The following is a 25126-nucleotide window of genomic DNA, read 5'->3' on the forward strand; positions in this document are numbered from 1 at the left end:
CCAACATGAATTCACTCTGAATGGAGCTTTAACACAACTTACAATCAAACAAGTGTGTCGTTTCATAAACAGTCGTGGTCTAGTGTGAGAGAGGACATTATTGTTAAAACTTTCAAGAAGTGTGGCACTTGATGGGGGTGAAGACCATATTATACAGGAAGAGGACAATGACTTATGACAAAGAGAAAGAAGAAGAAAGTACAGATGACTATTTTCAGGGATTTTAAAGGTCAGTTTGGTTTTATAAACTGAGATTTTTTTGTCTTGCTCTGCAATCTAATAATAAAAACGGTAAAACTTACATATTTTTTTTAAATTGCTTGCAAATTAAGGTTCACCTTATAGTGCGTAAAATACGATAACAAAAATTCAGATATTTTCATTAACTATTGTTTAAATTTGTAGGAAATTTCCTGCAGAATGTACTTTTGGACAATTGGAGACCACACACCAAAAAGCAGAAGCACTGATTTTTCACTAGGCATGCACGAAAGAAAGAAAAATTTTTTAAGCAGACATCCCTCACCTACAAAGACGACGGGGTACACGGGACGGTCAGGGAATCGTCAAATGGCAATTGCATAAGAAACCCTGAGTTGGCTCCATCATATTTGTAAAGGGGAAATCCCCACTTCTGCAAGGAGACTGTCAACGGGACTAGTGTGACAGGCACAGACAGTCAGACGCACCCTATAATGATGAACAGGGTCAAATAGTTTCAGATTGGAAGGAGTCACAGAGCCATAAACCTGCCAACCATAATCTAGTGTGGACAAAACCAGAGCACGGAAAGTATGGAGAAGATTAACACGGTCTGCAGCCCAAGAAGTGCAAGCCAGTAGGCGGAGAGCATTATGCTTCCGCATGCAGGTAATCTTCTGGTGGCAAATATGGGGCAGTGACATCGGCAACATTAGCTCTTTATGAGAAAGGAGGCCACGAAACAGGACTATGCTACAGCGTCTAGGTTGCTCAAGTAAAGTTCTGGGGTTGCACGTACTGTGGCTCAACGTCAAAACTGCATAACCCACATTTTGGAGGGAGAAAACTGGAAGACGTGGTAGAAGGACCATGCAGAGGCCTATCAGATGTCACCTAGCAACAGCTGGTGTTCAGCAGATGCTACTGAGTGGGAGCTACATCAGATGCAAAAATCGTCAAAATAGAATGGCAGGGCAACCAGAGGCCCAACAGAGGTTACAAGCCCACTGATGGTGATGAGGAAGAGTGTGACACTTAACACAGAACCCTATGGAACACTGTTCTCCTGATCCGAGGGGTGCTCAGTGAAGCACCTACTCTAACCTGGAACAGCCAGTGGGATAAAAGCGTGTGGATAACAATCGCAAGGCGACCGTGAAGGCCCAAGTCACGGACGGTATCTAAAACGTGACGGTGCCAAGTGGTGTTGCATGCCTTACGTAGGTCAAAGAAGACTGTGGCAAGGTGTCGGCGCTTAGTAGAAGCTTGTCAGACTGCTGTTTCCAAACTGAGTAAATTGTTAGTTGTTTAATCCTTCCCGGGAGCCACACTGATACACGGACAAAAGGCCATGAGATTTGAGTACCCAAAATAATCTGAAGCTAACCATCATCTCGAGAAGTTTCTGAAGGACGCTGGTCAGGCTAATGGGTCAGTAGCTGTCGAGAGACATCGGGTTCTTCCCGGGCTTAAAGTATGGGGATAACTATGCTGTCTCACCAATGCGAGGGGAAGACACCCATGAGCCAAATGCAGCTGAAGACACTGTCTCTCGGTAATGTTCAAATGTTTGATCTTCTGGTTGTAGATGGAATCCGGGCCTGGGGCAGTTTCATGTGAAGAGGTAAGAGCCAGCAAAAATTCACATTCAGTGAAGGCTTCATTATAGGCTTCAGCTAGGTGCAGTTTGAAACAGAGGGGGGGCTTCTTCAACTCATCATTTCTGTCGGAGAAAGGTAGCAGGATAGGAAGAGGACACTGATGCTATCATAAAGTGTGTTGTGAGGTGTTCTGCAAGGACTGATGGATCAATACACTGAGCATCCTGCAGGATAAGAACCTGGGCAGTTGTTTGTCACTGGTGGCTCACAAGGCTACGGAGTTTGGGCCAAACCTGAGATGATGGGGCATATGTCCCCAGGGAAAAAATACATAATTCCTTTTCACTCTGGTTAATAAAGTAGCAAGCCTTAGCACAGGGACACTTCAAAGCAATAAGGCTGGTATTTAAGGGGTGGTGTTTAAATTGTTGCAGTTCCGAGTGGCAGTCCTGGATAGCGACCGCTACGTCCTTGGTCCACCACGGTAGCAGTCGAAGATGAGGGGAATCTGTGGATAGGGGGATAGTGCCAGCGGCATGAAGAATAGTGTCGAAGATGTCTTGCATGACTGCATCAATGCAATCTGAAAGAGAGGTGTCGAAGTGAGAAGCAGACATATAAAGACCAATGGGCTCTGTAGAATGCCCAATATGGAGTGCCGTCTGTCTGGTGGAAGCAGGGGAACGACAAATCGACAGAAAGTGGTTACTAATATTATCGTGGGATGACAAGTGTAAGGAAATCATGAGAGAAGGGGAAGGGATCCTGAGTTCGATAGCAGAAAAAGTGCCACGAGCAGCACGGAAGAGGGTAGGGGAACTGTGACTGAGGAGACATAAATCAAAGTCTGTAATAAGTTAGCCAATTAGAAGACCCCTACTGGTCTAAGCGACACTCCCCTACAGGCAGTGGTGTGCACTGAAGTCTTCGAGGAGGAGATATGGGGGAGGGAGCTGCTGTATTAAAGTAGGCAGTCCAACATAAGGAAGTGGCTTAATTGGATGGAGGTAGACACTGCAAATGGTGACGGTTGGGGTAGTTCACAATTGTGCCACTATCGCTTCAGTGCTTCCAGCTTTGTACGGAAGAGAATCCAGTCACTAGTGACATCAGTACGAATCGAAGTGCAGACCCCTCCACACGCTATCTCGAGGTGGGCACGGTTCTGACAGAATGCCTGAAAAACGTGAAATGTTTGAAAGTGGTCATCACAGAAGTGCATTTCTTGAAGAGCCAAACAGAATACAGAACAGGAGGAAACAAGTTTTTGTATTTCTGGTAGATGACAGTAACATCCGTTGCAGTTTCACTTGACTATCGTGTGGTGAGGGTCCAGATTTGACATAGGTCATGTCGTGGTCATCACCAATGAGGATTGGGAGTCGTTGGGATGCCAGGGAAGACTCATCCTTGGACTTGCATTGCTTCTTCTTCTTCTTCTTCTTCTTCTTCTCCTCCTCCTCCTTGGAGGGAGAGAGGAGGTGTTATCAGTAAGGGGATAGGTGGCAGCGATGTGCGGATCTGACAGAGAGCGAGCACCTTTGAGTATGGGTCCGTCGTCCGACCCGAGGCTGTAGGCTTCCTATCTAGAGAACACTGGGTTGGAGTGTTCCGAGAGGGAGCCCCACCCCTAGCAGGAGCCAGAGAAGAGGATTTCCTCTTTGGCCAAGGAGGAGGAGCGATTCCTTGAGGGGCAGGGACGGGAGAGACTAGGGCGGGAGAGGGGGGGACGGAGAGAAAAGGGGGCAGGATGGGGGTGGGGGGTGAGGAAAGGCGGCAGGATGGGGGTGGGGGGTGAGGAAAGGGGGCAGGATGGGGGTGAGGAGGAGGAGGAGGAGGAGGAGGAGGAGGAGGAGGAGGGAAAATGTAACTGAGGCCAAGGTAGATGGGAGATTCACAGGCTGAAGTTTGTCAACCTTCTTCTGGGTCTCAAAGTAGCCGAGACAATCAAGGATATTTATTTCCTGGATTCTTTTTCCCTTTTATACACTGGAGACTCTAGTGAGCCAGGAAAATGTACACCAGAGCAGTGTACACAATTAGGCAGTGGGATGCGAGGGCCACCAACATGATGAGGGCGGCCACAGTCACCACAGATGGGAATGGCATCACATCTGAAGGATATGTGGCCGAACTTGAGGTAATGGAAGCAACACGTGGGACGTGGAATGAATGGTTTGACATCGTATCTGTATATTATCACCCTGACCTTCTCAGGGCCAGGATGAAAGTGCCAATGTCTAAGTGACACACCAGATGAAATGAATGCCATGTTGTTCCAGATTAGCCCTAAGTTCATCATTGGACTGGAGGAGAAGGTCCCTATGGAAAATTACACCCTGTGCCATACTGAGACTTGTGAGGAGTGATAATCACCGGGATGTCACCTACGTGGTTGCAGGCACGGAGGGTGGCTGACTGGCAGGCATAAGCCAGATCTCAACTTCACCGAGAACTGAGACAGAACAATTTCTAGGAAGAGTCATGGCCGTAGAGGAGTGGTCAGAGAGTTTAACGCGTTTTGTGTGTCAAATGCCTGGCACGGTACCGCCCAATCCAATCAGGGGCCCACCTCGTGGACGTCACCCATCACAGCAATGGCTGCCTGGCACAGTACGAGTTCCAATGCCCGACAATGACAGGCAACCACTCCTAGGTTTTCACAAGGTGTTCACAGTGCAGGTACCAGCAGTGTGGTCCCTGTGATGTCAGGTGGCTCAGCCAGTACATAACAGCCCCACCACACAGACTGGCAATCGAACTGGTGACCTAGCAAGGTAGTGAAAAGGCTATGTCGTAGAGGGAGAGGACGAGGAAGGGGAGAGGAATCCACACATAAGATGCTATGGAGGGAGTTCGTCCCCATCTGGCACATTACAGATTTCAAATTTAGAGATGGAGGTCAAACCCCTAAGGGGGACCAAAAAAGAAAAGCCAAAAAGGGGAGGAAAAGCAAACAGACCAGAACCACAAGATGACACTAAGTAAAATGGATACAAGAGCCGACATAAATGAGAACACCGAAAGAGTGAAAGGAAGGGGCAAAGAGAAAGGAATAAGGATCGGTTGGGAGAAGGAAGGGGAAGATAAAGGAGCAAGGAAAAGAACAAAGACAGCAATAGCTCAGGGACCTGTGTGCACCACATACGTACCCACAAAGGAACTGTAGGCCCCTGGGGGATCAAAAGTGATGAAAGGAGCAGAGTGTCTGACAAAAAAGAGTGTGTTCCATAAGTGCAGATCAATTTCGTGGAGCTGTGACAGTAATAATAGTTAAATATCAACTTTATAAATGAGTTAGACTGGTTGTTGCATCAGGTTTCTTGAGTTGCCACTGTAACATATTTACACTTTTCAAGTTTTAATTTGCAGAGTCTGCCAAGGATGCGGCAGATTGTGTGCGCTTGATTACCAGCTAAAGCAGACAAGTGGCTGTGCCATGATCACAGATCACAGTCTGTGGCTGGAGGGGGGGAGGGTTCTGCAAACAGTCAAGGAATCTAAAAAACAGCTGAAACAACAGATGCCTAGGTTTTTGAAAAGTACCCAGACTACCATTTATTATGAAGAGCAGTACTTATCTACAAGAAGGCACACATCAACTGAATGACATTCTTACCTAACACCCTGCTTGTAATGATGCCTGCAATATTCATTTCAATATTAAAGGTGTAATGTGGACAAAATAATATGAAAACTTGTCTAATGTAAATGAGGGACATTACAGGCATTCAAAATATGTAAATCCTGAATGCAGGTCTTTTGAGATTTTTGTGCCATACTTTGCAAAGAAACTCCTCAGATTCCTTGACAGTTACTGGGAAAAGGTAATGGGTCATTCACTGTCTTACTAGCAGAGGCTGTGACAGTCCAATAAACTTCAAATCTGACTATTCTGAAGGCCACAAACAATGTACTATTTCATTCTTATATTCATCAAAATTATTTTTAACAGTTGCAGGTACATGAGTCGGGACAATGTTGCCATCGAAAGGACTTGAACAATGCATTAAACACTGAATCAACATGGTTTAATGAGCATTATCTTATCTTTCCCTTAAAACTGACCATAGGACCCAAATTCTGTCACTTCCTGCAAGCAGGAGTCAATTCCATCAGGATTTAGCAACAACAGCGGTTAAGTGTGATGGTGTGTGAAGTATTGGTGAAAAAAATTCCGGGAAGGCCTCATAGATGTGCACAACAAAACATGTTGATGGGACATTCAGATGTACCTCATAAACTTATGGAAAATGTTGATAGAATTGGCTCATGAGATGATATCAGTTCAATCTTTTTTAAGACTCTTATAGAGAGATTAAGTTTTGTGCATGGAAGGTACCAAAATGTATAACCAAAACTGAAATAATGGCTTAGCCATGACATTTCTTCAGTGCTACCATGAAGCAGGAAGGGATTTGTGAACATTATCATGCTGGAGGATAAGACATGGGTGCAGTATATGAACTCAAACTAAGGAACAAGGCAAAAGTGGATGCACACTCATTTTCTCGGTAAGGCTAAAAACTGAAGCAATGTCAAACAATAACACTACGGTTATAGTTTTTTGTGATTGCAAAGGAATTTTGACAAGAGATTCATGCAAGTAACGAGCGAGAATACAGTGGCATCATAGGTTTATAATGTAACTTATAACTCTGAAGGTCTGTGCAAACCAAATGGCACAGGATGATTACCTAAGAAATCATTCTACTCCACGGCAATGTGTTACCCCATAGTGTGGATGGAACGAAGGAAAAACTCAAAGAGATTTTTCTAAATTCTCCCTATAGTCTGGACTTGGTAGCAAGAGATTTTCATTTCTTCCCCAAGATGAAGGCCTCACTGGTTACCCAGCGCTTTATGACCAATGATGAACTCAAGGATTCTGTTAACAACAGGCTAAAGCACACTGTAGTACCACTCTTTGATGAAGGGATAAAGAGGCTTGTGTCATGGTACAACAAATGTTTTAATTTGTGTGATGGCTGTGGAGAAGTAAAATCAGACTGTAAGTACAAGATTGCATACAAAAAATTTTTATCTACTTTTTTTTAAAACAAAAAATGCAGACTTCAGAACTTAATTTATGAATAGCCCTCGTACATACTGTTCTGACTCATCTGACCAACTGTCATCCATGCGGGAGCAACAGTTAAGCCTTCGTAATGAACTCTACAATAAAATAAATTTTATGCTAGGAACAGTGCACTGGGTTCTCAATTACATCAACAGACTTAAACAACTACAACAGCACGGCCAGAGGACCAGATGCCTGATCTCTCCATATGGACCTTGAGAACTTCTGCCAGTTGAGGTCCCACGACTCCGCCATGGACGTCCAATAGCTTTATACTGGGAACTGCGATATCTACAGTAAATGACTCCTCATTTCCATCTCCTAAGCCATTTTCCATTAGTGTGTCCCCATCATAAGTATTTTTCCTCTCCTGATCTTCTGTATCAATACCTCCATTACAATATTTATCATAAAGAAGAATCTGAAACAAGCAAAGTTTGTTAACAGACAGAAAAGTATAACAAAGCATTTTGTTTTGAGTTTCATGTGTTTTATTATTATTGTTATTATTATACCCAATTTGGACCTCCTATGGACTACATAAATAACCACTACTGATACAACTTCCCATTTTTCATTTAATCAGAGTGCTTATGTTCCCTAACTTCTGACTACTTTGTTCCAGTTTTCTCTGGAGATGACAATCTAAAATCTTCTTTTGAAATGTATCATTATCTTGCATATCCTGTTTCATTAATCTGAATTAGATGGCTGTGAAATATCATTATATGCTTTCTCATTGTTATATTTTGTTGTTCAGCTTTTGGCACGTATCTCCATTACTCCCATTCCCGTATTCACCATTGTGTTTTATTAGTCTGAATATATTTCTTAAGATTGTTACTTCATTTTTTGCTCAGTTTTCCATTTCTCATGTATTAGTGAAATGTAGGCATTCAGTTGTAAATAAACATTTTGGTTTTATTAATGTAACACAGAGCTGTAACTTTGCGTGAGAAAAGACAGATTTCTTATGTTACACATCTGTAGTCAACTAAAAAGCATTTCCAACTTCCTCTCTCTGTGTTTATTAGCATCCCCATACGGATTCTTCTCACCAACACCAGCTTTTCTGAATTGTGTAGGTTGAAATTTTCCCTGCAATATATCCTATGTTCCTGTAACCCTCATGGCCTCAACCTACTTTAGTCATTGTTGTCATCCATCTCGCTCCTTCCCTGTTCCCATTCCAGCACTACACAGCCCCCTATTCCACTAATGGATGCCCTTCCCCCCTCCTCTGACCACTGTCCAATCTCCTGACAGCACCCAGCTGCCCTACCATCTCTCCTCCTCGTCCCTGCATGCTCCCCCAAGCAGCACTTTACCGTCCCCCATCCCTACCCTGCTATTCCTGCCCCAGCCACCTCTTTACCCTCCACCTCCACCCGACTGCCACTCCCATCATTCGTTGTTGCTCGTAGTATGGCTTCAGCTGCCACAGACTGTGGTAATGTGTGTGCGAGTTGTGTTCGTGTGAGTGTGTATGCTGTCTATTTTCGATAAAGGCCTTGTTGGCCATGTTTCGACAGTTTTTTTGTCTATCTGCGACTCAGCATCTCTACTATACAGTGAGAGTCACCTAACATTACCGCTGGATATATTTCGTAAACCACATCAAATACTGACGAATTGATTCCACAGATCGAACGTGAGGAGAGGCGCTAGTGTAATTGGTTAATACAAACCAAAAAAAAATGCACAGAAGTATGTTTTTTAACACAAACCTACGTTTTTTTAAAAATGGAACCCCATTAGTTTTGTTAGCACATCTGAACATATAAACAAATACGTAATCAGTTCCGTTTGTTGCATTGTAAAATGTTAATTACATCCGGAGATATTGTAACCTAAAGTTGACGCTTGAGTACCACTCCTCCGCTGTTCGATCGTGTGTATCGGGGAGCACCGAATTACGTAGGGATCCAAAGGGAATGATGATGGACCTTAGGTACAGAAGAGATTGGAACAGCACATTACGTCCACATGCTAACACCTTTTTATTGGTCTTTTTCACTGATGCACACGTACATTACCATGAGGGGTGAGGTACACGTACACACATGGTTTCTGTTTTCAATTATGGAGTGGAATAGAGTGTGTCTCGACATGTCAGGCCAATAGACGTTCAATGTAGTGGCCATCACTTGCTGCACACAATTGCAATCTCTGGCGTAATGAATGTCGTACACGCCGCAGTGCATCTGGTGTAATGTCGCCGCAGACTGCCACAATACGTTGTTTCATATCCTCTGGCGTTGTAGACACATCACAGTACACATTCTCCTTTAACGTAACCCCCAGAAAGAAGTCCAGAGGTGTAAGATCAGGAGAGCGGGCTGGCCAATACATGCGTGCTCCACGTCCTATGAAATGCCCGTCGAACATCCTGTCAAGGGTCAGCCTAGTGTTAATTGCGGAATGTGCAGGTGCACCATCATGCTGATACCACATATGTCGATGCATTTCCAGTGGGACATTTTCAAGCGACGTTGGCAGATCATTCTGTAGAAACGCGATGTTTGTTGCAGCTGTTTGGGCCCCTGCAATAAAGCAAGAGGACCAATGAGGTGGTCGCCAATGATTCCGCACCATACATTTACAGTCCACGGTCGCTGTCGCTCTACCTGTCTGAGCCAGCGAGGATTGTCCATGGGCCAGTAATGCATGTTCCGTAGATTCACTGCCCCGTGGTTTGTGAAACGCGCTTCATCGGTAAACAGGTAGAACTGCAACGCATTCTCTGTTAATGCCCATTGACAGAATTGCACTCGATGATTAAAGTCATCACCATGTAATTGCTGTTGTAGCGACACATGAAACGGGTGAAAGAGGTGACGATGCAGTATGCGCATGACACTACTTTGACTCAGTTCACCGGCTCTCGCAATGTCCCATGTACTCATGTGAGGGTTCATGGCAACAGCAGTTAACACACCAACTGCACCCACTTCTCCTGTGACAGGCCTGTTACGGACCCGTTAGCGTGCTATGACCACACTTGTTGCATACAGTTGGCGGTAGATGTTTTGCAATGTGTGGCCCGTTGGATGCTCTCTGTCCGGGTACTGTTCTGCATACACCCTGCAGGCTTCAGCTGCATTTCGTCGATACTCGCCATAGATGAGTATCATCTCTGCCTTTTCTGAGTTCGGATACACCATGGTCACAGTTCCTACAACACTACAGTATCACAGACGTCTGGTAACACGGTGTACTACAGATGGTCTGCGTGCGGAGACGAATGCAGAATAACAATAGCAGCAAGCGCTACATGCGAACACTGCGACAGCTAGACCAAACCACAACAGTGCACTACGGCCACACTCGTAAACATGGTCGTCATCGTAAACATGTCCCTGCAGATGCTGCTTGCCGACCGTGGCCCGTGTTTGTTACAAGACGCAACTGAACGTCGGAGGTTTCAAGCGTCAACTTTAGGTTACAATATCTCTGGATGTAATTAACATTTTACAAAGCAACAAACGGCACTGATTACATATTTGTTTATATGTTCAGATGTGCTAACAAAACTAAAGGGGGGGGGGGGGGGGGGAAACAACGTAGATTTGTGTTAAACATACTTCCGTGCATTTTTTTATGGCTTGTATTAACCAATTACACTAGCCCCTCTCCTCATGTTCGGTCTTTGGAATCGATTCGTCAGTATTTTACATGGTTTATGAAATATATCCAGCGGTAACGTTATGTGACTCACCCTGTATAGTGAGTAGCAGCTATCCTTTTCATAATACTGTTAGTATCCCATTTTGGTATTATTTGGTATGGGTCCCACATATGAACATTATTCTAAGGTGGGACAAACAAGAGATTTGTATCAGTCTGTTTTGTAGACTGATTGTATTTTCTCAGTATTTTGCCAATGAATTGAAGTCTTCCACCTGCTTTACCTACACCAGAGCCTATGTGAACATTCCATTTCATATCACTACAAAGTGTTACACTCAGGTATTAATATTAAATGACTGATTCCAACTATGACTCACTGACGTTATAGTCATAGGATACTATGTTTTTCCTCTTGTCAAGTGCACAATTTTACATTTCTGAACATATCAAAAACATTTCCATCTTTGGACCAGTTTTAAATCACATCAAAATCTAAATGGAAGTTTTTACAGACTTCATCAGCTAATATTTCATTACAGCTAACTGCACCCTCTGTGAAAAGTCTGAGGTTACCATTAGCATTGTTAGCCATGTCACTAACATCCAACATGAACAGCAAGGATTTCAACACAGCTTCCTGTGGCACACCTGAAGTTACTTCTACTATTGTAAACAATGTTCCGTATAAATAACATACTAGGTCCTCGTACCAAGAAACCCTCAATTCAGTCACAAGTTTAGATGATGTCCCATATTAACTGAATAATTATTAAAAAACACTGGCACAGTTTCAGGACAGAAGCTTTCTCAATGATGCGTACCATCTCATCAACATATGTATATTTTGCCATAATGGTAGAGGGTACTGACTAGAAGAGGTATAGACTCTCTTTCACAGGTCCTAACAAAGTCCAAGTTTTGGGTGGTGACCACTGAACACCATTTGATTTTACACCTCAAGATTCTGATAATCTTGTTTCCCCACATTTGCTGCATGCAATGAGTATGCCACTGTCTTGTAACCATTATTCATTCCATTGTTTGTGCACAGGTTGTTGGGAGTACTTTTCATTTGCTGAATGATACAGACATTTTAATATATTCATTTTAATGTATCTTTCCCATTTTCATTTAATATATTTTTCCCATGTGGAAGTTTCTTTCTATTTTAATATATTCGTGTTTATAGTCACATTTATGCTGGTGTCCTCTTGTTACTAATTTCTTTTTAAAAAATAAATGACTCTCTTTTCAGAACATCCAAGAAGAATTAAAATTATAAATACATCTCGAAAATTTTCTACGTACATAACTAAGACGAAGTGCAATACAGGCAGTTGTCCATAAGAATCAACTGATGCCACAGGTACTTCACAGGCATCCACATCATTAAACCTTTCCAATTCAATTTTTCTATTCATTGCATTCTTTCCAATTCTCATTTATTTTGCAGTGATGGAAACGTGTCAGACACTGTCTGACTTTGGAACTGTACCAGAAAACTGTAATGTCAGATGTAGTCCGATAGTGGATCCAAAAGTGTGAAAAGCAGATTTTTCACACATGCATGTCAAAGAACACATACAACATTGAAACTCACATCAATTCCTGCTATGTCACTAACTAAGGCACGGTCAAGATCTATTGGATAATCTTCAGAAACCACAGCATTGTCCATTCCTGACTGTACTGGTATGAAATCTGGTTCAATTATTTCCTCAGGGAATGATTCATCTTTAAGTGGTCTCCACCTGAAATCTAAGAACAACAGAATATGTTATTGAATCGCTGCACAACAATAATACCGGGTGACTCAAAAACAAAGAACAGATTTCAACTGTCTGTAAGACAAACTATAAAAGATGGAAACACACTGCACATCTCACTAGACAGAGGAAGGTTTGAAGTTTTGACACAGCTGCACTGTTCTTTGTTCCTAGCAACATGGTGACTACATCAAAAGACAAATCATCTTGTTTGTGGAATTTGTGCAAAATCTAACAATTCAAGTGCAATGTGCATTCCGCCATTGGTTCAACAAGAAGCCACCTTTACAGAAGCAGATTTGTGACCGGCATACAAAATTCTTGAAAGTTGGTTGCATATGCAAAAGGAGAAGCACTGGTCAGCCACACATATCTGAGGAAAATGTCGAGCATATCCGAGGTGCGTTCACATGGAGCTCTCTTAAGTCCACAAGATGGGCAGGTCAGGAATTTAAGCTTCCTGAAACAACAGTCCAGCGACTATAACGGAAGATACGAATCTTGCATTTCAGTTCTCCAGGGTATGGCAGAAGGCATTTTTTCCTCACGACTCATCTTTTCACACGAACTGACATTTCATCTATTGGGTAAAGTAAACTGCCATCATGTAAGAATTTGAGGAGTCGCAAACCCTGCCCTTGTCATTCAACTGGGCATTGTTATCAAACACGAAAGAGACTCACTGAAGCAGAATGTGTTTTGTACTGTTCATTTTCACAAAGATTGTGGACCTTTTTTTTGCAGAGGAAACTGTGACAGGAATGTCATTGGACATGCTGCAAAACTTAGTTGTTTTCTCAACTTCATGAAGATTCCCACGATTGCATTTTCATGCACGTTGGCACCCTGCTTCACTTTCACCTTTAGGTGTGGCAGTTTCTTAACAACACCGTCCCAGAATGTTGGATTGGAAGAAGTGGACAAGATCTCATTGTTTGCTTTTGCCCTCCCATGTCCCCTGACCTCACACCTTGCAACTTTCTTCTGTGGCTGCACATAAAAGATAGTCTTTTGTTCCATGTACGACAGCTACTCTTCAAGAGCTGAGAAACTGAATTGTTGAAGCTGCCGATTCAATAAACAGGGACCAGTTGATTAGTTTGTGGAATGAAATGGACTACTATTTCTATGTTTCCCGAACAACGCACGATGCTCGTGTCGAGTGTCTGCTATAGCCTCTCTGCAAACATGGAACCATGAAAATTCCTCCATCCAGTGACATGCGCAATCTGCTTCCAGCTTTCATAGTTTGTCTGTAATAAACAACTGAAATCTCCTCTTTCTTTCTGAATCATCCTATATAATAACAATAATAATAATAATAATAATAATGATTATGATTATGATGATGATCATAAACTACAATGACACTGTTTCCTTATTTTGTAAGCTCACTGGGAAAAATATTAGTCACCCCATTAAAATAGCACACTGGTCACTTTGAAGTGCTCTAGAACAGGTATTAGGCAGTTATGACCTTCCAATGCTGAGTTACCGTATTTACTTGAAACTAAGCCGCACTTTTTTTTCGGTTTTTGTAATCCAAAAAGCAGCCTGCGGCTTAGAATCGAGTGCAAAGCAAGCGTAAGATCTGAAAAATGTTGGTAGGTGCCACCACAACTAACTTCTGCCGTCGAATATATGTAGCCCTACACAGGCATGTTTTGCAGGCACAATGATAAATACTGGCACCAAAACCTCTGAGACAGTAAATAAATAAAAAAAAGGTGGAAGACGAGCTTTTTTCTCCGCCCCAAGTTTCGACCACTGCCTTTTCATACGTTATCCAACGAAGTAAATACAAATTCCATGTTGTTCATCTTCGAATGTAGCAGCATTTCAATGTACTATGAAAATCCGACTGGCAAGACTGTTTGGGATGTTTGTCAACATGGCCAACTCTACCTTCTCAATTTTTTCCTACCTGTCAGAAGAGATGGTTGCTAATAGGACCTTTTGAATTGTGAATCACACGCAGTATTCTCTTCACCATAAGAATAATACGAATATAAACATTTTGCCATGTATTCTTTCGTGTTTGTTGCTATCTCATTTAAATCCTGTCTGCCTAATAAACTACGAAACTAGAGAGAGACAACAGCAAACGCGGAAGAATATACATATTGTGTCATGTTTATATTCGTATTATTCTTATGCTGAGTAGTGATACAATCAGAAATGAAGCACGGAGCACGGCAACTGACTAGATTTTTTAATCTAAGATGACCCTAACTTCTGTGCAGAATGTAATGTACTAAAGAGGTGTCTGCAAAGATTTTCAAACGGAGAAAAAATTTCGCCTAACTCTTGTTAAGAACATCTTCTATCATACACAGTCTATTATATAGTTCTTGCTGATCATTATCAAAGAAAGCAGCAGTGTAAGTAATAACAAATAGCATTCTCTTGCCATTGTTTCGCTAGTGAGACGATTCCTCTCTCTTTTTTTTTTTAATTGTAAGCGGCACTAGCGTGCACAAAAGCAAGCCGTGCCGCGAGCGGCGACAGGCCATAAGCATTCATTAACAGAATGTGACAAACAATACACGACACAGTACAATAATGCATTTTCAGCTTAGAGTCACATAAACACCTATAACAAAAAGAAAGGCACTTATCAGATCAAAGAAAAATGAGCAATCAATTCAAACCAGACGAAGCACGTGAATAAGGAAAGGTACCCGTATAAATACGGACGGAGTGCCTGACACATAGCAATGGCTACCTGGTAAAGCTTAACTGCTAAGCTTACGATGAACCAAACTACTGTAGCTGTATCGCCATTCGTTCAACCTAAACTGTGTCTCATATTACAATGGACCAACTTTGTTTCGATTTGGAGGTGCGGCCTAAAACTTTCGAGTCTCAAATTTCAGGTGCGGCTTAGATTCAGGAAATTTTTTTTCCCCTTGATTTCGAGTCTAATTTTTCATGTGCGGCTTAGATTCGAGTAAATACGGTAAGCCATAGCAGTGAGATGGTGCACATGCACTAGACAGATGTACGGAATCAGTGCAGTAAGGACAATTGAAGATGTGACAAAATGCAGAGAGGATCCATTGTATATAGCTGTAACTATGATCACATCACTAATTAAGTCACCCTATTTTTCAGTATATTAATGTGGACTGCACAAGGAGCGCCACGTCATACGGTAGAGACCAGTGGTCGTAGAACGATCCTGACTGACTGTGGCTGGCGGGGAGCGTCACATTTTGCCGACGAAAATCGGTTTCAAACCTGACAGGAACTGTTGCCGTCAACGAATGCTTGTTCGTCTCTAGCAGTTTTTGGATGGACGGTGTGATTCATCTGAAGTAACTTTCATTGTTACATAGTTTCTGGGGGATAGTGGCAAATTTTGGAAATATCGCTAAATTTGGCATTTTCACCATTCCCTTATAAAAATGCAAAGAACTGCTTGGTTTGCTTTGTCACAGCACAGAACACGTAATGAAAACATCACTGTAGTCACATACGTTCGATGAAGGATTTAAATTGTGCTGGGTGATTAATGTAATAGCTTTTTACTTAGTTACACTCACTGGCTTCACCAATTCAAATCAAATAATCATCTTGGAACCTTTTAAATGATAAAAGGCAATATTGAAATAAACAGTCTGTGTTCTTTTTTACTTACCCAGAAACATGTTTCCATGACATCACATATCGTGTGCTGTGATTGGCAGACAGAAGTAAACCGTACAGGCATCATGTTGATTTACATGCTTGATAAGGTACTGTGCAAGATTTTAATTATTTATGTATTTGTTCACCCAGTGATCATATCATAATGATACAGGACCTGTCGTCATAGTACAACAAAAATAGGTAGCTCAAATACACAATACACATAGAACATGTATGTATGTTTTATGTGTCTGTATATGTATGGACGGATTTGTGTGTGTGTGTGTGTGTGTGTGTGTGTGTGTGTGTGGGCGCGCGAGTATATACCTACCCTTTTTTCCCCCTAAGGTAAGTCTTTCCGCTCCCGGGATTGGAATGACTCCTTACCCTCTCCCTTAAAATCCACATCCTTTCATCTTTCCTTCTGCATCCCTCTTTCCTGACGAAGCAACCGCCGGTTGCGAAAGCTCGTAATTTTGTGTGTGTGTGTTTGTGTGTTATTTTATTGTGCCTGTCTACCGGCGCTTTCCCGCTTGGTAAGTCTTGGAATCTTTGTTTTTAATATATTTTTATCATGTGGAACTTTCTATTTTAAGTATGTTTTTACACGTACAGGGCAGGTGGGTCTTCCATGGCATTGCTGAAAGAACCATCACAGCATCTGTCTGAAATGATTTAACACTATTTGCACCAGATAACTCATAATATATTATGCAGTAAAACTTGCTCAAATCAGCAAATGTACAATTTGGAAATCTGCCCAAACCGTATAAGTATTTGAGTTCTGACGCATTCAGTGCACTTTTATACGCTGATTTTTTTCGTATAAAACAGAACGTGCCTAATGCGAAAATGGAAAGAAAATCTTAGAACATACTTAATAATTCATTGTATAATGCGGAAAAGAGCCTATACAGTACTACTGTATTATTATTATTATGTCGTATTCTGCCTGGTGGCAGGTCCATGTCTTCGTACGGAGAATTTTTGATTCCACTGTTCCCTGTCTTCGGCTTCTTCCTCAGTCTGTTGTATCTCCTTCCATCTTTCATGTCTCCAGATGTTGAATTCTTCTTCTTCCTTGCCCTGCGTGTCCTCTGAGTTTCCCTTCGATGACGTCATGTATGAGTCCCTCATGTGTAAGTACATGTCCAATCCAGTTGACCTTTCTCTCAAGAATTGTAAGCAGAATACTTCTCTTCTCTCCTACTCTTTGCAGTACATGATTTTTTATGTGATTTCTCCACTTGATATTTTCCATTCTCCTCCAGCACCACATTTCAAAGCTCTCTAAGTATTTTTTCTCCTTCTTTCTCATGGCTCATGTCTCTGTTCCATACAGTGCAATGCTCCAAATGTAGCATTTTATCAGTTTTTTCCTCAATCCCAAACTCAACTTGCCGGCCAGCAGAGTCCTCATCTTGTCGAAAGCACCTTTGGCCATGGCGATTCTTGCTCGGATTTCGTCGGTGCAGTGGCCATCCTTTGTGATAAAACTTCCCAGGTACTTGAACTGATTCACATTTTCCAGTTCCCGAGTGTCAACAGTTATCTTCAAGTGTTCCTCACGTTTTGATATGCACATCACTTTTGATTTTTCGATTTTGATTTCCATGCTGTATTTTCTTCCCGTTTCCACCAAACTGTTCACAATGTGTTGCGGCTGTCTCTGATTTTTGGTAAGCACTACCAGGTCGTCTGCATACTTGATGGCGCTGATGAGACGACCTCCTACTTTGAAGTTTCCGCATCCTTTCAGCACTTCTCTCACCGCATTTCTCCGTACAGGTTGAAGAGACTTGGTGATAGACAACATCCTCGTCTCACTCCCCTTCCTATTTCCACACTGTTCATTTCTCCATAGTTCGGTCGTACCTTTACCCTTTGTCCCAGGTACAAGTTCCTTATAAGTCTCCGATCGGAGACTTATATTCCAATTGACTCTGCCGAAGGCCTTCTGCCGGTCTATAAAATGAGCGCAAACTTCCTCGTTAACGGTCAAAACTCTGACAATATCCTCATCATGCCAATGGCGTTTCAGGTCGCTTTTCCTTTTCCTGAAGCCAAACTGGTCTTCTCCCATCACTTCTTCAATTTTGTTTTCCAACCGTCAATTTAGTATTTTTGCAATGATCTTTGCCACATGGGATATCAGACTAATAGTTCTATAATCACTACACTTCCTGGCTTGCTTTTTCTTCTCAAGAGTAACCACTGTGATGTCCAAAAAGTCTTCAGGCCATTCTACAGTTTCATAGATTTTGTTTACGAGTTGTGTCAGAACTTTCAAACTTTCATTTCTGATTTCTTTAAGCAATTCCACTGGTATGTCGTCATCCCCTGTAGCTTTCCTACTCTTCATATTCTTTATCGCCTTCTCTACTCCCCTTGTCAGTATACTGGGCCCTATTTCATCTTTGTCGATAGCTTTCTCTGGCTCTATGTCGATGTCATCTGGGCGATGTTCTGTATCATGTAGTTTCCTTATTTATTCTTCCCATGTTTTCAGCACTTCCACTTGTTCAGTATCCACTTGTCCTCTAGGATCTTCTATTCCGAATGTCCTTACATTTTTTTCTCTCCTTCTCACAGTTCCTTTGTTTTCTGGTACATGAGGTCATACCATCCTCTTCTTTGTAGTTGTTCTATTTTGTCACACATTTCTTCAAAGTACTTTTCCTTTGCTTTGTCTGTTTACCTCATGAGGGCGTTGTTAAGTCTTCTGTACTCTTCTTCATTAACATTTTTACACTTCCTCCTTTCCTCCATCTTCTCCATAATCTCATTGGTGATCCAGGGTTTTCTCGCTCTCTTTGTTTCCCTCCCAACTTCACTCTTCTGTGTATTTAACAAAACCATTTTAACATTTTGCCACTGATCTTCTGCACTTGCACTTGTAGTTTTGTGTCTCACTTCGTTAAATTTTTTCTCTAACGATTCTCTTACTGCCATGTTATTCTCTCTTAGCTTTTCCAATTCCCATCTCTGTTTTCTCCTTCCATGCTGTCGGATCTTCTTCAGCCTTGTGCTGATATCTGCAACCAAAAGGTTGTGATCCGAGTCGATGTCGGCAGCCGGCATAGTCTCGGCGTCCTTCACACTGCCCCTAAATCTCTGTTTGATGAGTATGTAGTCTATCTGATATCTGTTCATATCTCCTGCGCTTTTCCATGTGTGCAGTTCACTCTTGCTTTTCTTAAACCAAGCGTTCATCACCACCAAATTATTTCGGTGACAGAATTCCACTAGCATTCCTCCTCTGTTGTTTCTTTTCCCTAATCCATATTGTCCAACAATGTTTGCTTCATTTCCTTGTCCAACCACACTATTCCAGTCACCCACGATTACAGTATTTACTTTTCCTGTTCCTTCAGACTGAATGATGTCTTCTATTTCATCATACATTTTCTCCGCTTCTTCGTCATCGTGATCTGATGTTGGCATGTACACTTGGACTATTAGAATGTCTACTGGTTTTGCATTTATTTTCACAAACATTAAACGTTCACTATGACACACAACTTTATTAACACTTTGCACTAATTCATTTCCCATCACTATTGCTACCACCGAAATAAAACATTGTGTAATTACCTGGTACTATTTCACCACTATCTGTCCACCTCACTTCACTTAAACCCATTATGTTCACTTCACATTTGTCCATTTCTCTCTTCAGATTTTCCAGTTTTCCTGCCCTTTGAAGTGTTCTCATGTTCCATGTCCCAATCTTGAAATTAAAATGTTCATCTCTTTTGATGACACCACCTGAAATACTCCCCACCTGGAGATCAGAATGGGGGAATAGTTTATCTCTGGAATATTTTACTCCAGGAAATGCCATCATTATCCTCCATCTTCCAATGTCCAGGAAATATACTGTATTACATAATATACTGTATTACAGATCATTAGTTATTCATGACTCTATAAGTATGTTACTTTTAACACCTCTGTTAAGCGGCGCAGTACCAAGAGGTCCAGTGTGGTGCTTTTGGTGTGGACTTAAAACCAGGCAGCTCTGTGCAACAACAAATGAGATACACTCAGTGTCAGTACAGTATAACAAAGGAAACAGTTTGTTCATTAGCACACTGTTTTCGGCTTTCTCGTTTTCCTCGTTACTGATGCACACTGGTGCATGCAGGAACATTGTTGCAAATCTACCAACACTATGCTCCAATGTGCGCAGTGGAAGAGGTGGGTATTGTTCCGTTAAACAATAGTTTTACCCGGCAAATTCATTATTTTCTGCCAGTTTCAGTTGACTAGTAGCTCTTTAAGAGATACACTAATATGATGTCGAACAAGCGGTATGTGTCATTAACACTTAACGAAAAGATTAATGTACAGTAATCGAGTCGAGTCAGAAAGACAAACTCTCTCTGCGTGAAATTATGTTGTGTTTCAAATGTGGTAAAACACAAATTTACGAGACTTTAGGAAACAAGGATAAGATTCAGGATGAATGGATGAAAGGGAATGGGCAGAATAAAAGAAAGGCAAAGAAGACTGGAAATGAAGAAATTAACGAAATAGTGTGGGAATGTTTCGTAAGTGTGTGGGCAAAAAACTTACCATTATCTGGAGCCATGTTGCAGAGTGAGGCTCTGAAAGTCGCTGAAGAGCTAAGAATTACCGAGTTTAATGCATCCACAGGGTGACTGGACAATTTCAAAGCTAGGCACAACATTGTATGGACTGAAGTGTATGGGGAAGCTAAGGATGTGCAGGAAAGTATAACAAAAGAATGAAAGGCAATACTGCCCAACTTAATTGTGAATTATGACCCGAAAGATGTGTTCAATGCCGATGAAATGGGACTGTTTTATCACCTTCAAAACCGCTAGCAATTCGAGGTGAAAACTGCAGCGACGGAAAAATGTCCAAGGAAAGACTCACTGTATTGCTATGTGGAAGAACGTTAGCTGATATGGAGAGCCACTGGTGATTGTAAAGGCAGCAAAACTGTATTGTTTTTTAAAAACTTAGACGTCAGTAAGATTCCAGTCACATGGCGAAGCAATGAAGAGGCATGGATTGTGAGTGGTCTTATGGAAGAATGGCTGGGCTCTTTCACTGCCAAAATGAAAAAAAGGAAATTGCCAAGCTCTCCTTTTGCTAGACACCCTGCCACCCTATAGTAATGTTATCAAATGTGAAATTGGCTTGGTTTCCTCCATGTTCAACCAGCCTTACACTACACATGGACCAGGGGGTTATTCACATATTCAAATGTCATTATACGCAGTTATTGATGGAATCTCTTATTCTTAGTATTGAAGATGCTAAAAGTGCATTTGCTCTTGCACTGTCAGTTTCTGTCCTGGATGCAGTAAATTGGATTGGCTTGGCAGTAAAGGAAATAAAACCTGAAACTGTCACCAAGTGCTTCAACAAAGCAGGGTTTGGGGGTCAAGAACAAGACACTTAGGTGGCCATCAAAGTTCAAGAAAATGCAGCAGCAATCATTGAATTAATGAAAATGCGAAACATTGCATGCATAAACGACATTATGCAATTCGCAGCACACACAAATTCCCCAACTTGTTAAAACTATTGTATGGTGCAAAAAATGTCCTAGAAAAAACAATTTTGAATGGAAATTAAAACAAGTTTCCCTCCTTGATATGTAGCAAAAAATGTGAAACATAAAGCAAATAAACATGGGAATAATATAGATGTACATACAATAATAAACGAATTTAAAGCTCGACTAAAAATATAGAAATTCCATGTCATTTATCAGTTAGTGTAATAGTCCGGTGTTCTGTTGTCCAATATACAGTAAATGAACATCTACTGAATTGGAGTGAAGGTACGTAAATACAGAATATGCATAATTAAACACACACACACACACACACACACACACACACACACACAAAATAAAGCACTCTAGATTTCACTTGCCTTGTGGGTGATCGACTGGGCCCAGCCCAGTCTCTCTAGCGACTGTGCTCCTAAATTCCTCTGCGTGCAGCATCTGCGTCACACGATGCAGGACTGTGGGTAAGTAGATAGCCTTTAGCCAGAGTCCTCCTGGAAAACTATGAGAACCACACAGCTCCGGCACAAGGTGCTCTTCAAAATCTTTCTGCTGTTCGAGGCGCTTCCGTTTACTCAAATGTTGCTGAGATTCTGGGGAAGACCTGCAGACAACAGTTCTCATATAAGGTAATTGTTAAGAGGGAAATAGTTCGAAAGCAGCAAAATGGAATGGCTGCACTTGCTAAAATACCGGAGCCAGAGACAATAGCTATGTATGGTTGAGTGGTGTGTGAGATGGTGTGTGTGTGTGTGTGTGTGTGTGTGTGTGTGTGTGTGTGTGTGTGTGTGTTTGGGCGCATGTGCGCTTTCTACGTCATAAGAAGAACTCTGCCCAGAAGTCTAAATATTTTAGCCGTCCTTTTCACTGTGTCTGCCTGCGATACGTGGCCTCCGCTATGTGGTCAGAAGTAATCTATCCTTCCCATTTTGCTATCTTTGTTCAACATTATTTTCCAGCTTGTTTGAATCTTGGACTGAAATTCTTTCAAAAATCCAGTGTCATCATATTTTATTCCTGATTTTTTTATACAAAAAATACTATTTTCCCAGAATAACATTTCAATTCAAACTTTTCAGTTTCCAGGAAATTCTCAGAGGGGTTTTCTAAATCCTGGAATACCAGAGCACAAAAAAACTTATGTCGCATGAAATAAAACTTTTCATTTCTACCAATTTAAGAATTCATAACCAACTGTTAATTGAAATAACTTCACTGCCCAATGGGCATACATGTCCTCAACTTTTCACATATTTTATGATCTTATTTTAACTGTTATAACTATGTATTTTATCATTTTGTAGAAACAGTATTAGGCGCATCTTTAAACAGGTACTGTGCACTAGGCCACAGCCAGTTGGTGCCCAGCATTCATCTTGTAAAGTTCCATGACAGTCAGTCAAGGTTGTCTTAACAGAGTAATACTTATACAATCAGTCACAGCAGAACTTAAGTCACGTAAAATTTACTGTCAGCACTATGTACAGTTGATAGCATGATTACTAGAAAACACGGCAGGGGTCACGGGGTGTGCACGGAGCAGCTGGCTGTGATGTTTACGGTACAGTTGACCCTCCCACTGTACAGTAGCCTGTCAAAGATGGAACCTGTTATGTCACAAATTTGAAATTTTCCCGGCAGATCAACAGTTCAAAAAGACTTCCGGTTTGCAGCCAGTCATCGTCATTGAAATGTTTACATGAGTGTGAGTTCTTACATTTGATGGACAATTAAATGCAGAGCTATGCTACACTTATCAGTGGATTGAAAGAGTCTGAGAATGTGTTTCGAATTGGTTTCAGTGAAAAGTAATGGTTTGCTGTGCAATTAGGAGTTGTACCACACACAGCAGACAATGAAAAAAAGTTAGCAATGAAGTTTTCTGTACTTCCTCATAACAATTAGTCTAAACAAAAATGGATAAATTATTATAAAAGTGCATGTAAGTTTTCTGATACTAATGTTCATATGAGCTTAATACATTTTGGTGATTTGGTTTATGAAAGGAATTTGAAATGTGAAGTGTTGAATCTTTCTCTGAAATCTATGTTGAACCCTGATGCTGCTCCAACTCTGTATCTTCCATTCTGCGCCGTTGACTTAGGGAATAGTAATAAGTCTAATAATGAAAGAAAAATCCAGGCACACAACCAAAATTAATGTAAATAAGTAAGAGATATTTTACAGGTAAATAAATTTCCAGATAATGAAGAAACTACTAGCAGACTATATACGTAAATACTATAATGCTTCAGATGTGCATTTTTGCCCACAATCAGGAATTATGGAAGGAGGAATAAAAGATTTTTGGCAAAAGGATACAGATTTACAGGATTCTCTCTTGGTGTAATGCTGAGTTACTTAAAGCAAAAACATTTTCAAAAAGTCATTGATGAGGAGTCTTTTCCTGCCAACAACATTTGTTTGTGTGTTTCATGCTATGCTAATTGGTCATTTGAAGATATTGCAAGAGCTGGGACTTTACACTGTATACTTTATAAAATGCTATGTTTTGTCAGGGATTCACTGAAATATGCTCTCCTCAGTGCAGCCACTATTAAATGAAGAATCAGGGTGAGTAGCATTCCACTAGTTTTTATCAGTTTAAGCCTTAATATCATGAAAACCAAAGCAAAGCTAATAATGAAGTGTGAAAAAGACTTGATACTCAGCTTTGATGAGATGAAAGTTAACAGTGATTTATGTTTTGGCCATACAGGAGAGATTAAGTTCTGACAACAATGCTCAACTTATGATTATCAGAAGGTTAGTATGAAAATGGATGCACCCTAGTCATTGTTAACTTTGACACGGCAGTTGGCTAAAATGATTCAAGTCATGGAAAATTTTGGACCTGAAGTGAGGGCATTTGTGTGTATTGCAGGGCCTACAAATAGAAAACTTGAAGGAAATCTAATGCATACATTTTATGGCTCAGGATTTGAAAATCCATCAGATCACAATAGAATAATGCAGATTTTTGTGATGTGCTCCATGCTTTACAGCTGTTAAGGAACCATCTGACTGACGAAGCTTATCCACTTATGTCTAGAAAATAGTTCACAAAAGAATTAAGCAAGCTGAACTTCAAATTTAAAAAAACAACCAGTCTTTTAAATTTTTCTTAAAGTTTTATACAGAGAAATTTTTTAAAATAAAGGCAAATTTATTTGCTTATTTACTAATAAACAAGTTAACAATAGCAATGCAATTTAAAATGAAAAATTTTGATTGTACACACAACTGTGACTGAGTTAAGCATATGCACAATGAGACTACAAGTTCCTATGTTGTGTGGGGAGGCAACAGGATCAGTGATGACGGCAGCACTCTCAGCGTATCTGTGTGTGGTACCTATCACACTTATTTTACTAACTATTGTCGGCAGTATAAATCCAATCTGCAATGAGTTACTGTACTATTCATTCACTTGTGTTGAACAGCTATTGTGCATGAACAATGTATTATTGCCACTTGTTAAACATGTAGTTTTAAGATTCATTTAAGTCTATGAAGCTTTCTTGGCTATTGCGGTACAAGTATGAAGCTTGCTCTATAACAACCGAACATCATCAACCAAAAGGACTGACTTAAAAACCTATTCTGGTGATGTTCTGAACAGTTATTTAAAGTTTACATAAAACAACTGAAAATTGACAATGGGACTTTA

At 41.1% G+C, this 25126-nt stretch overlaps 1 protein-coding gene across 3 annotated transcripts in view; it reads right to left on the reverse strand.

The window, feature by feature from the left end:
* The window catches only part of LOC126291651 (endoribonuclease Dicer-like), a 286500-nt gene that overhangs the window by 38513 nt on the left and 222861 nt on the right, over window positions 1-25126 (reverse strand). For all 3 annotated transcript variants that reach the window (XM_049985218.1, XM_049985216.1, XM_049985217.1), the window contains 3 exons: window positions 21822-22060; window positions 12113-12270; window positions 7097-7303 (listed from right to left, as the gene is read on the reverse strand). In XM_049985218.1, the coding sequence (XP_049841175.1) occupies window positions 7097-7303; window positions 12113-12270; window positions 21822-22060 (604 nt within the window). The remainder of the gene's footprint in view (window positions 1-7096; window positions 7304-12112; window positions 12271-21821; window positions 22061-25126) is intronic.

This window comes from Schistocerca gregaria, chromosome 9 (genome assembly GCF_023897955.1).
Source record: "Schistocerca gregaria isolate iqSchGreg1 chromosome 9, iqSchGreg1.2, whole genome shotgun sequence".
Lineage (NCBI taxonomy): Eukaryota > Metazoa > Arthropoda > Insecta > Orthoptera > Acrididae > Schistocerca > Schistocerca gregaria.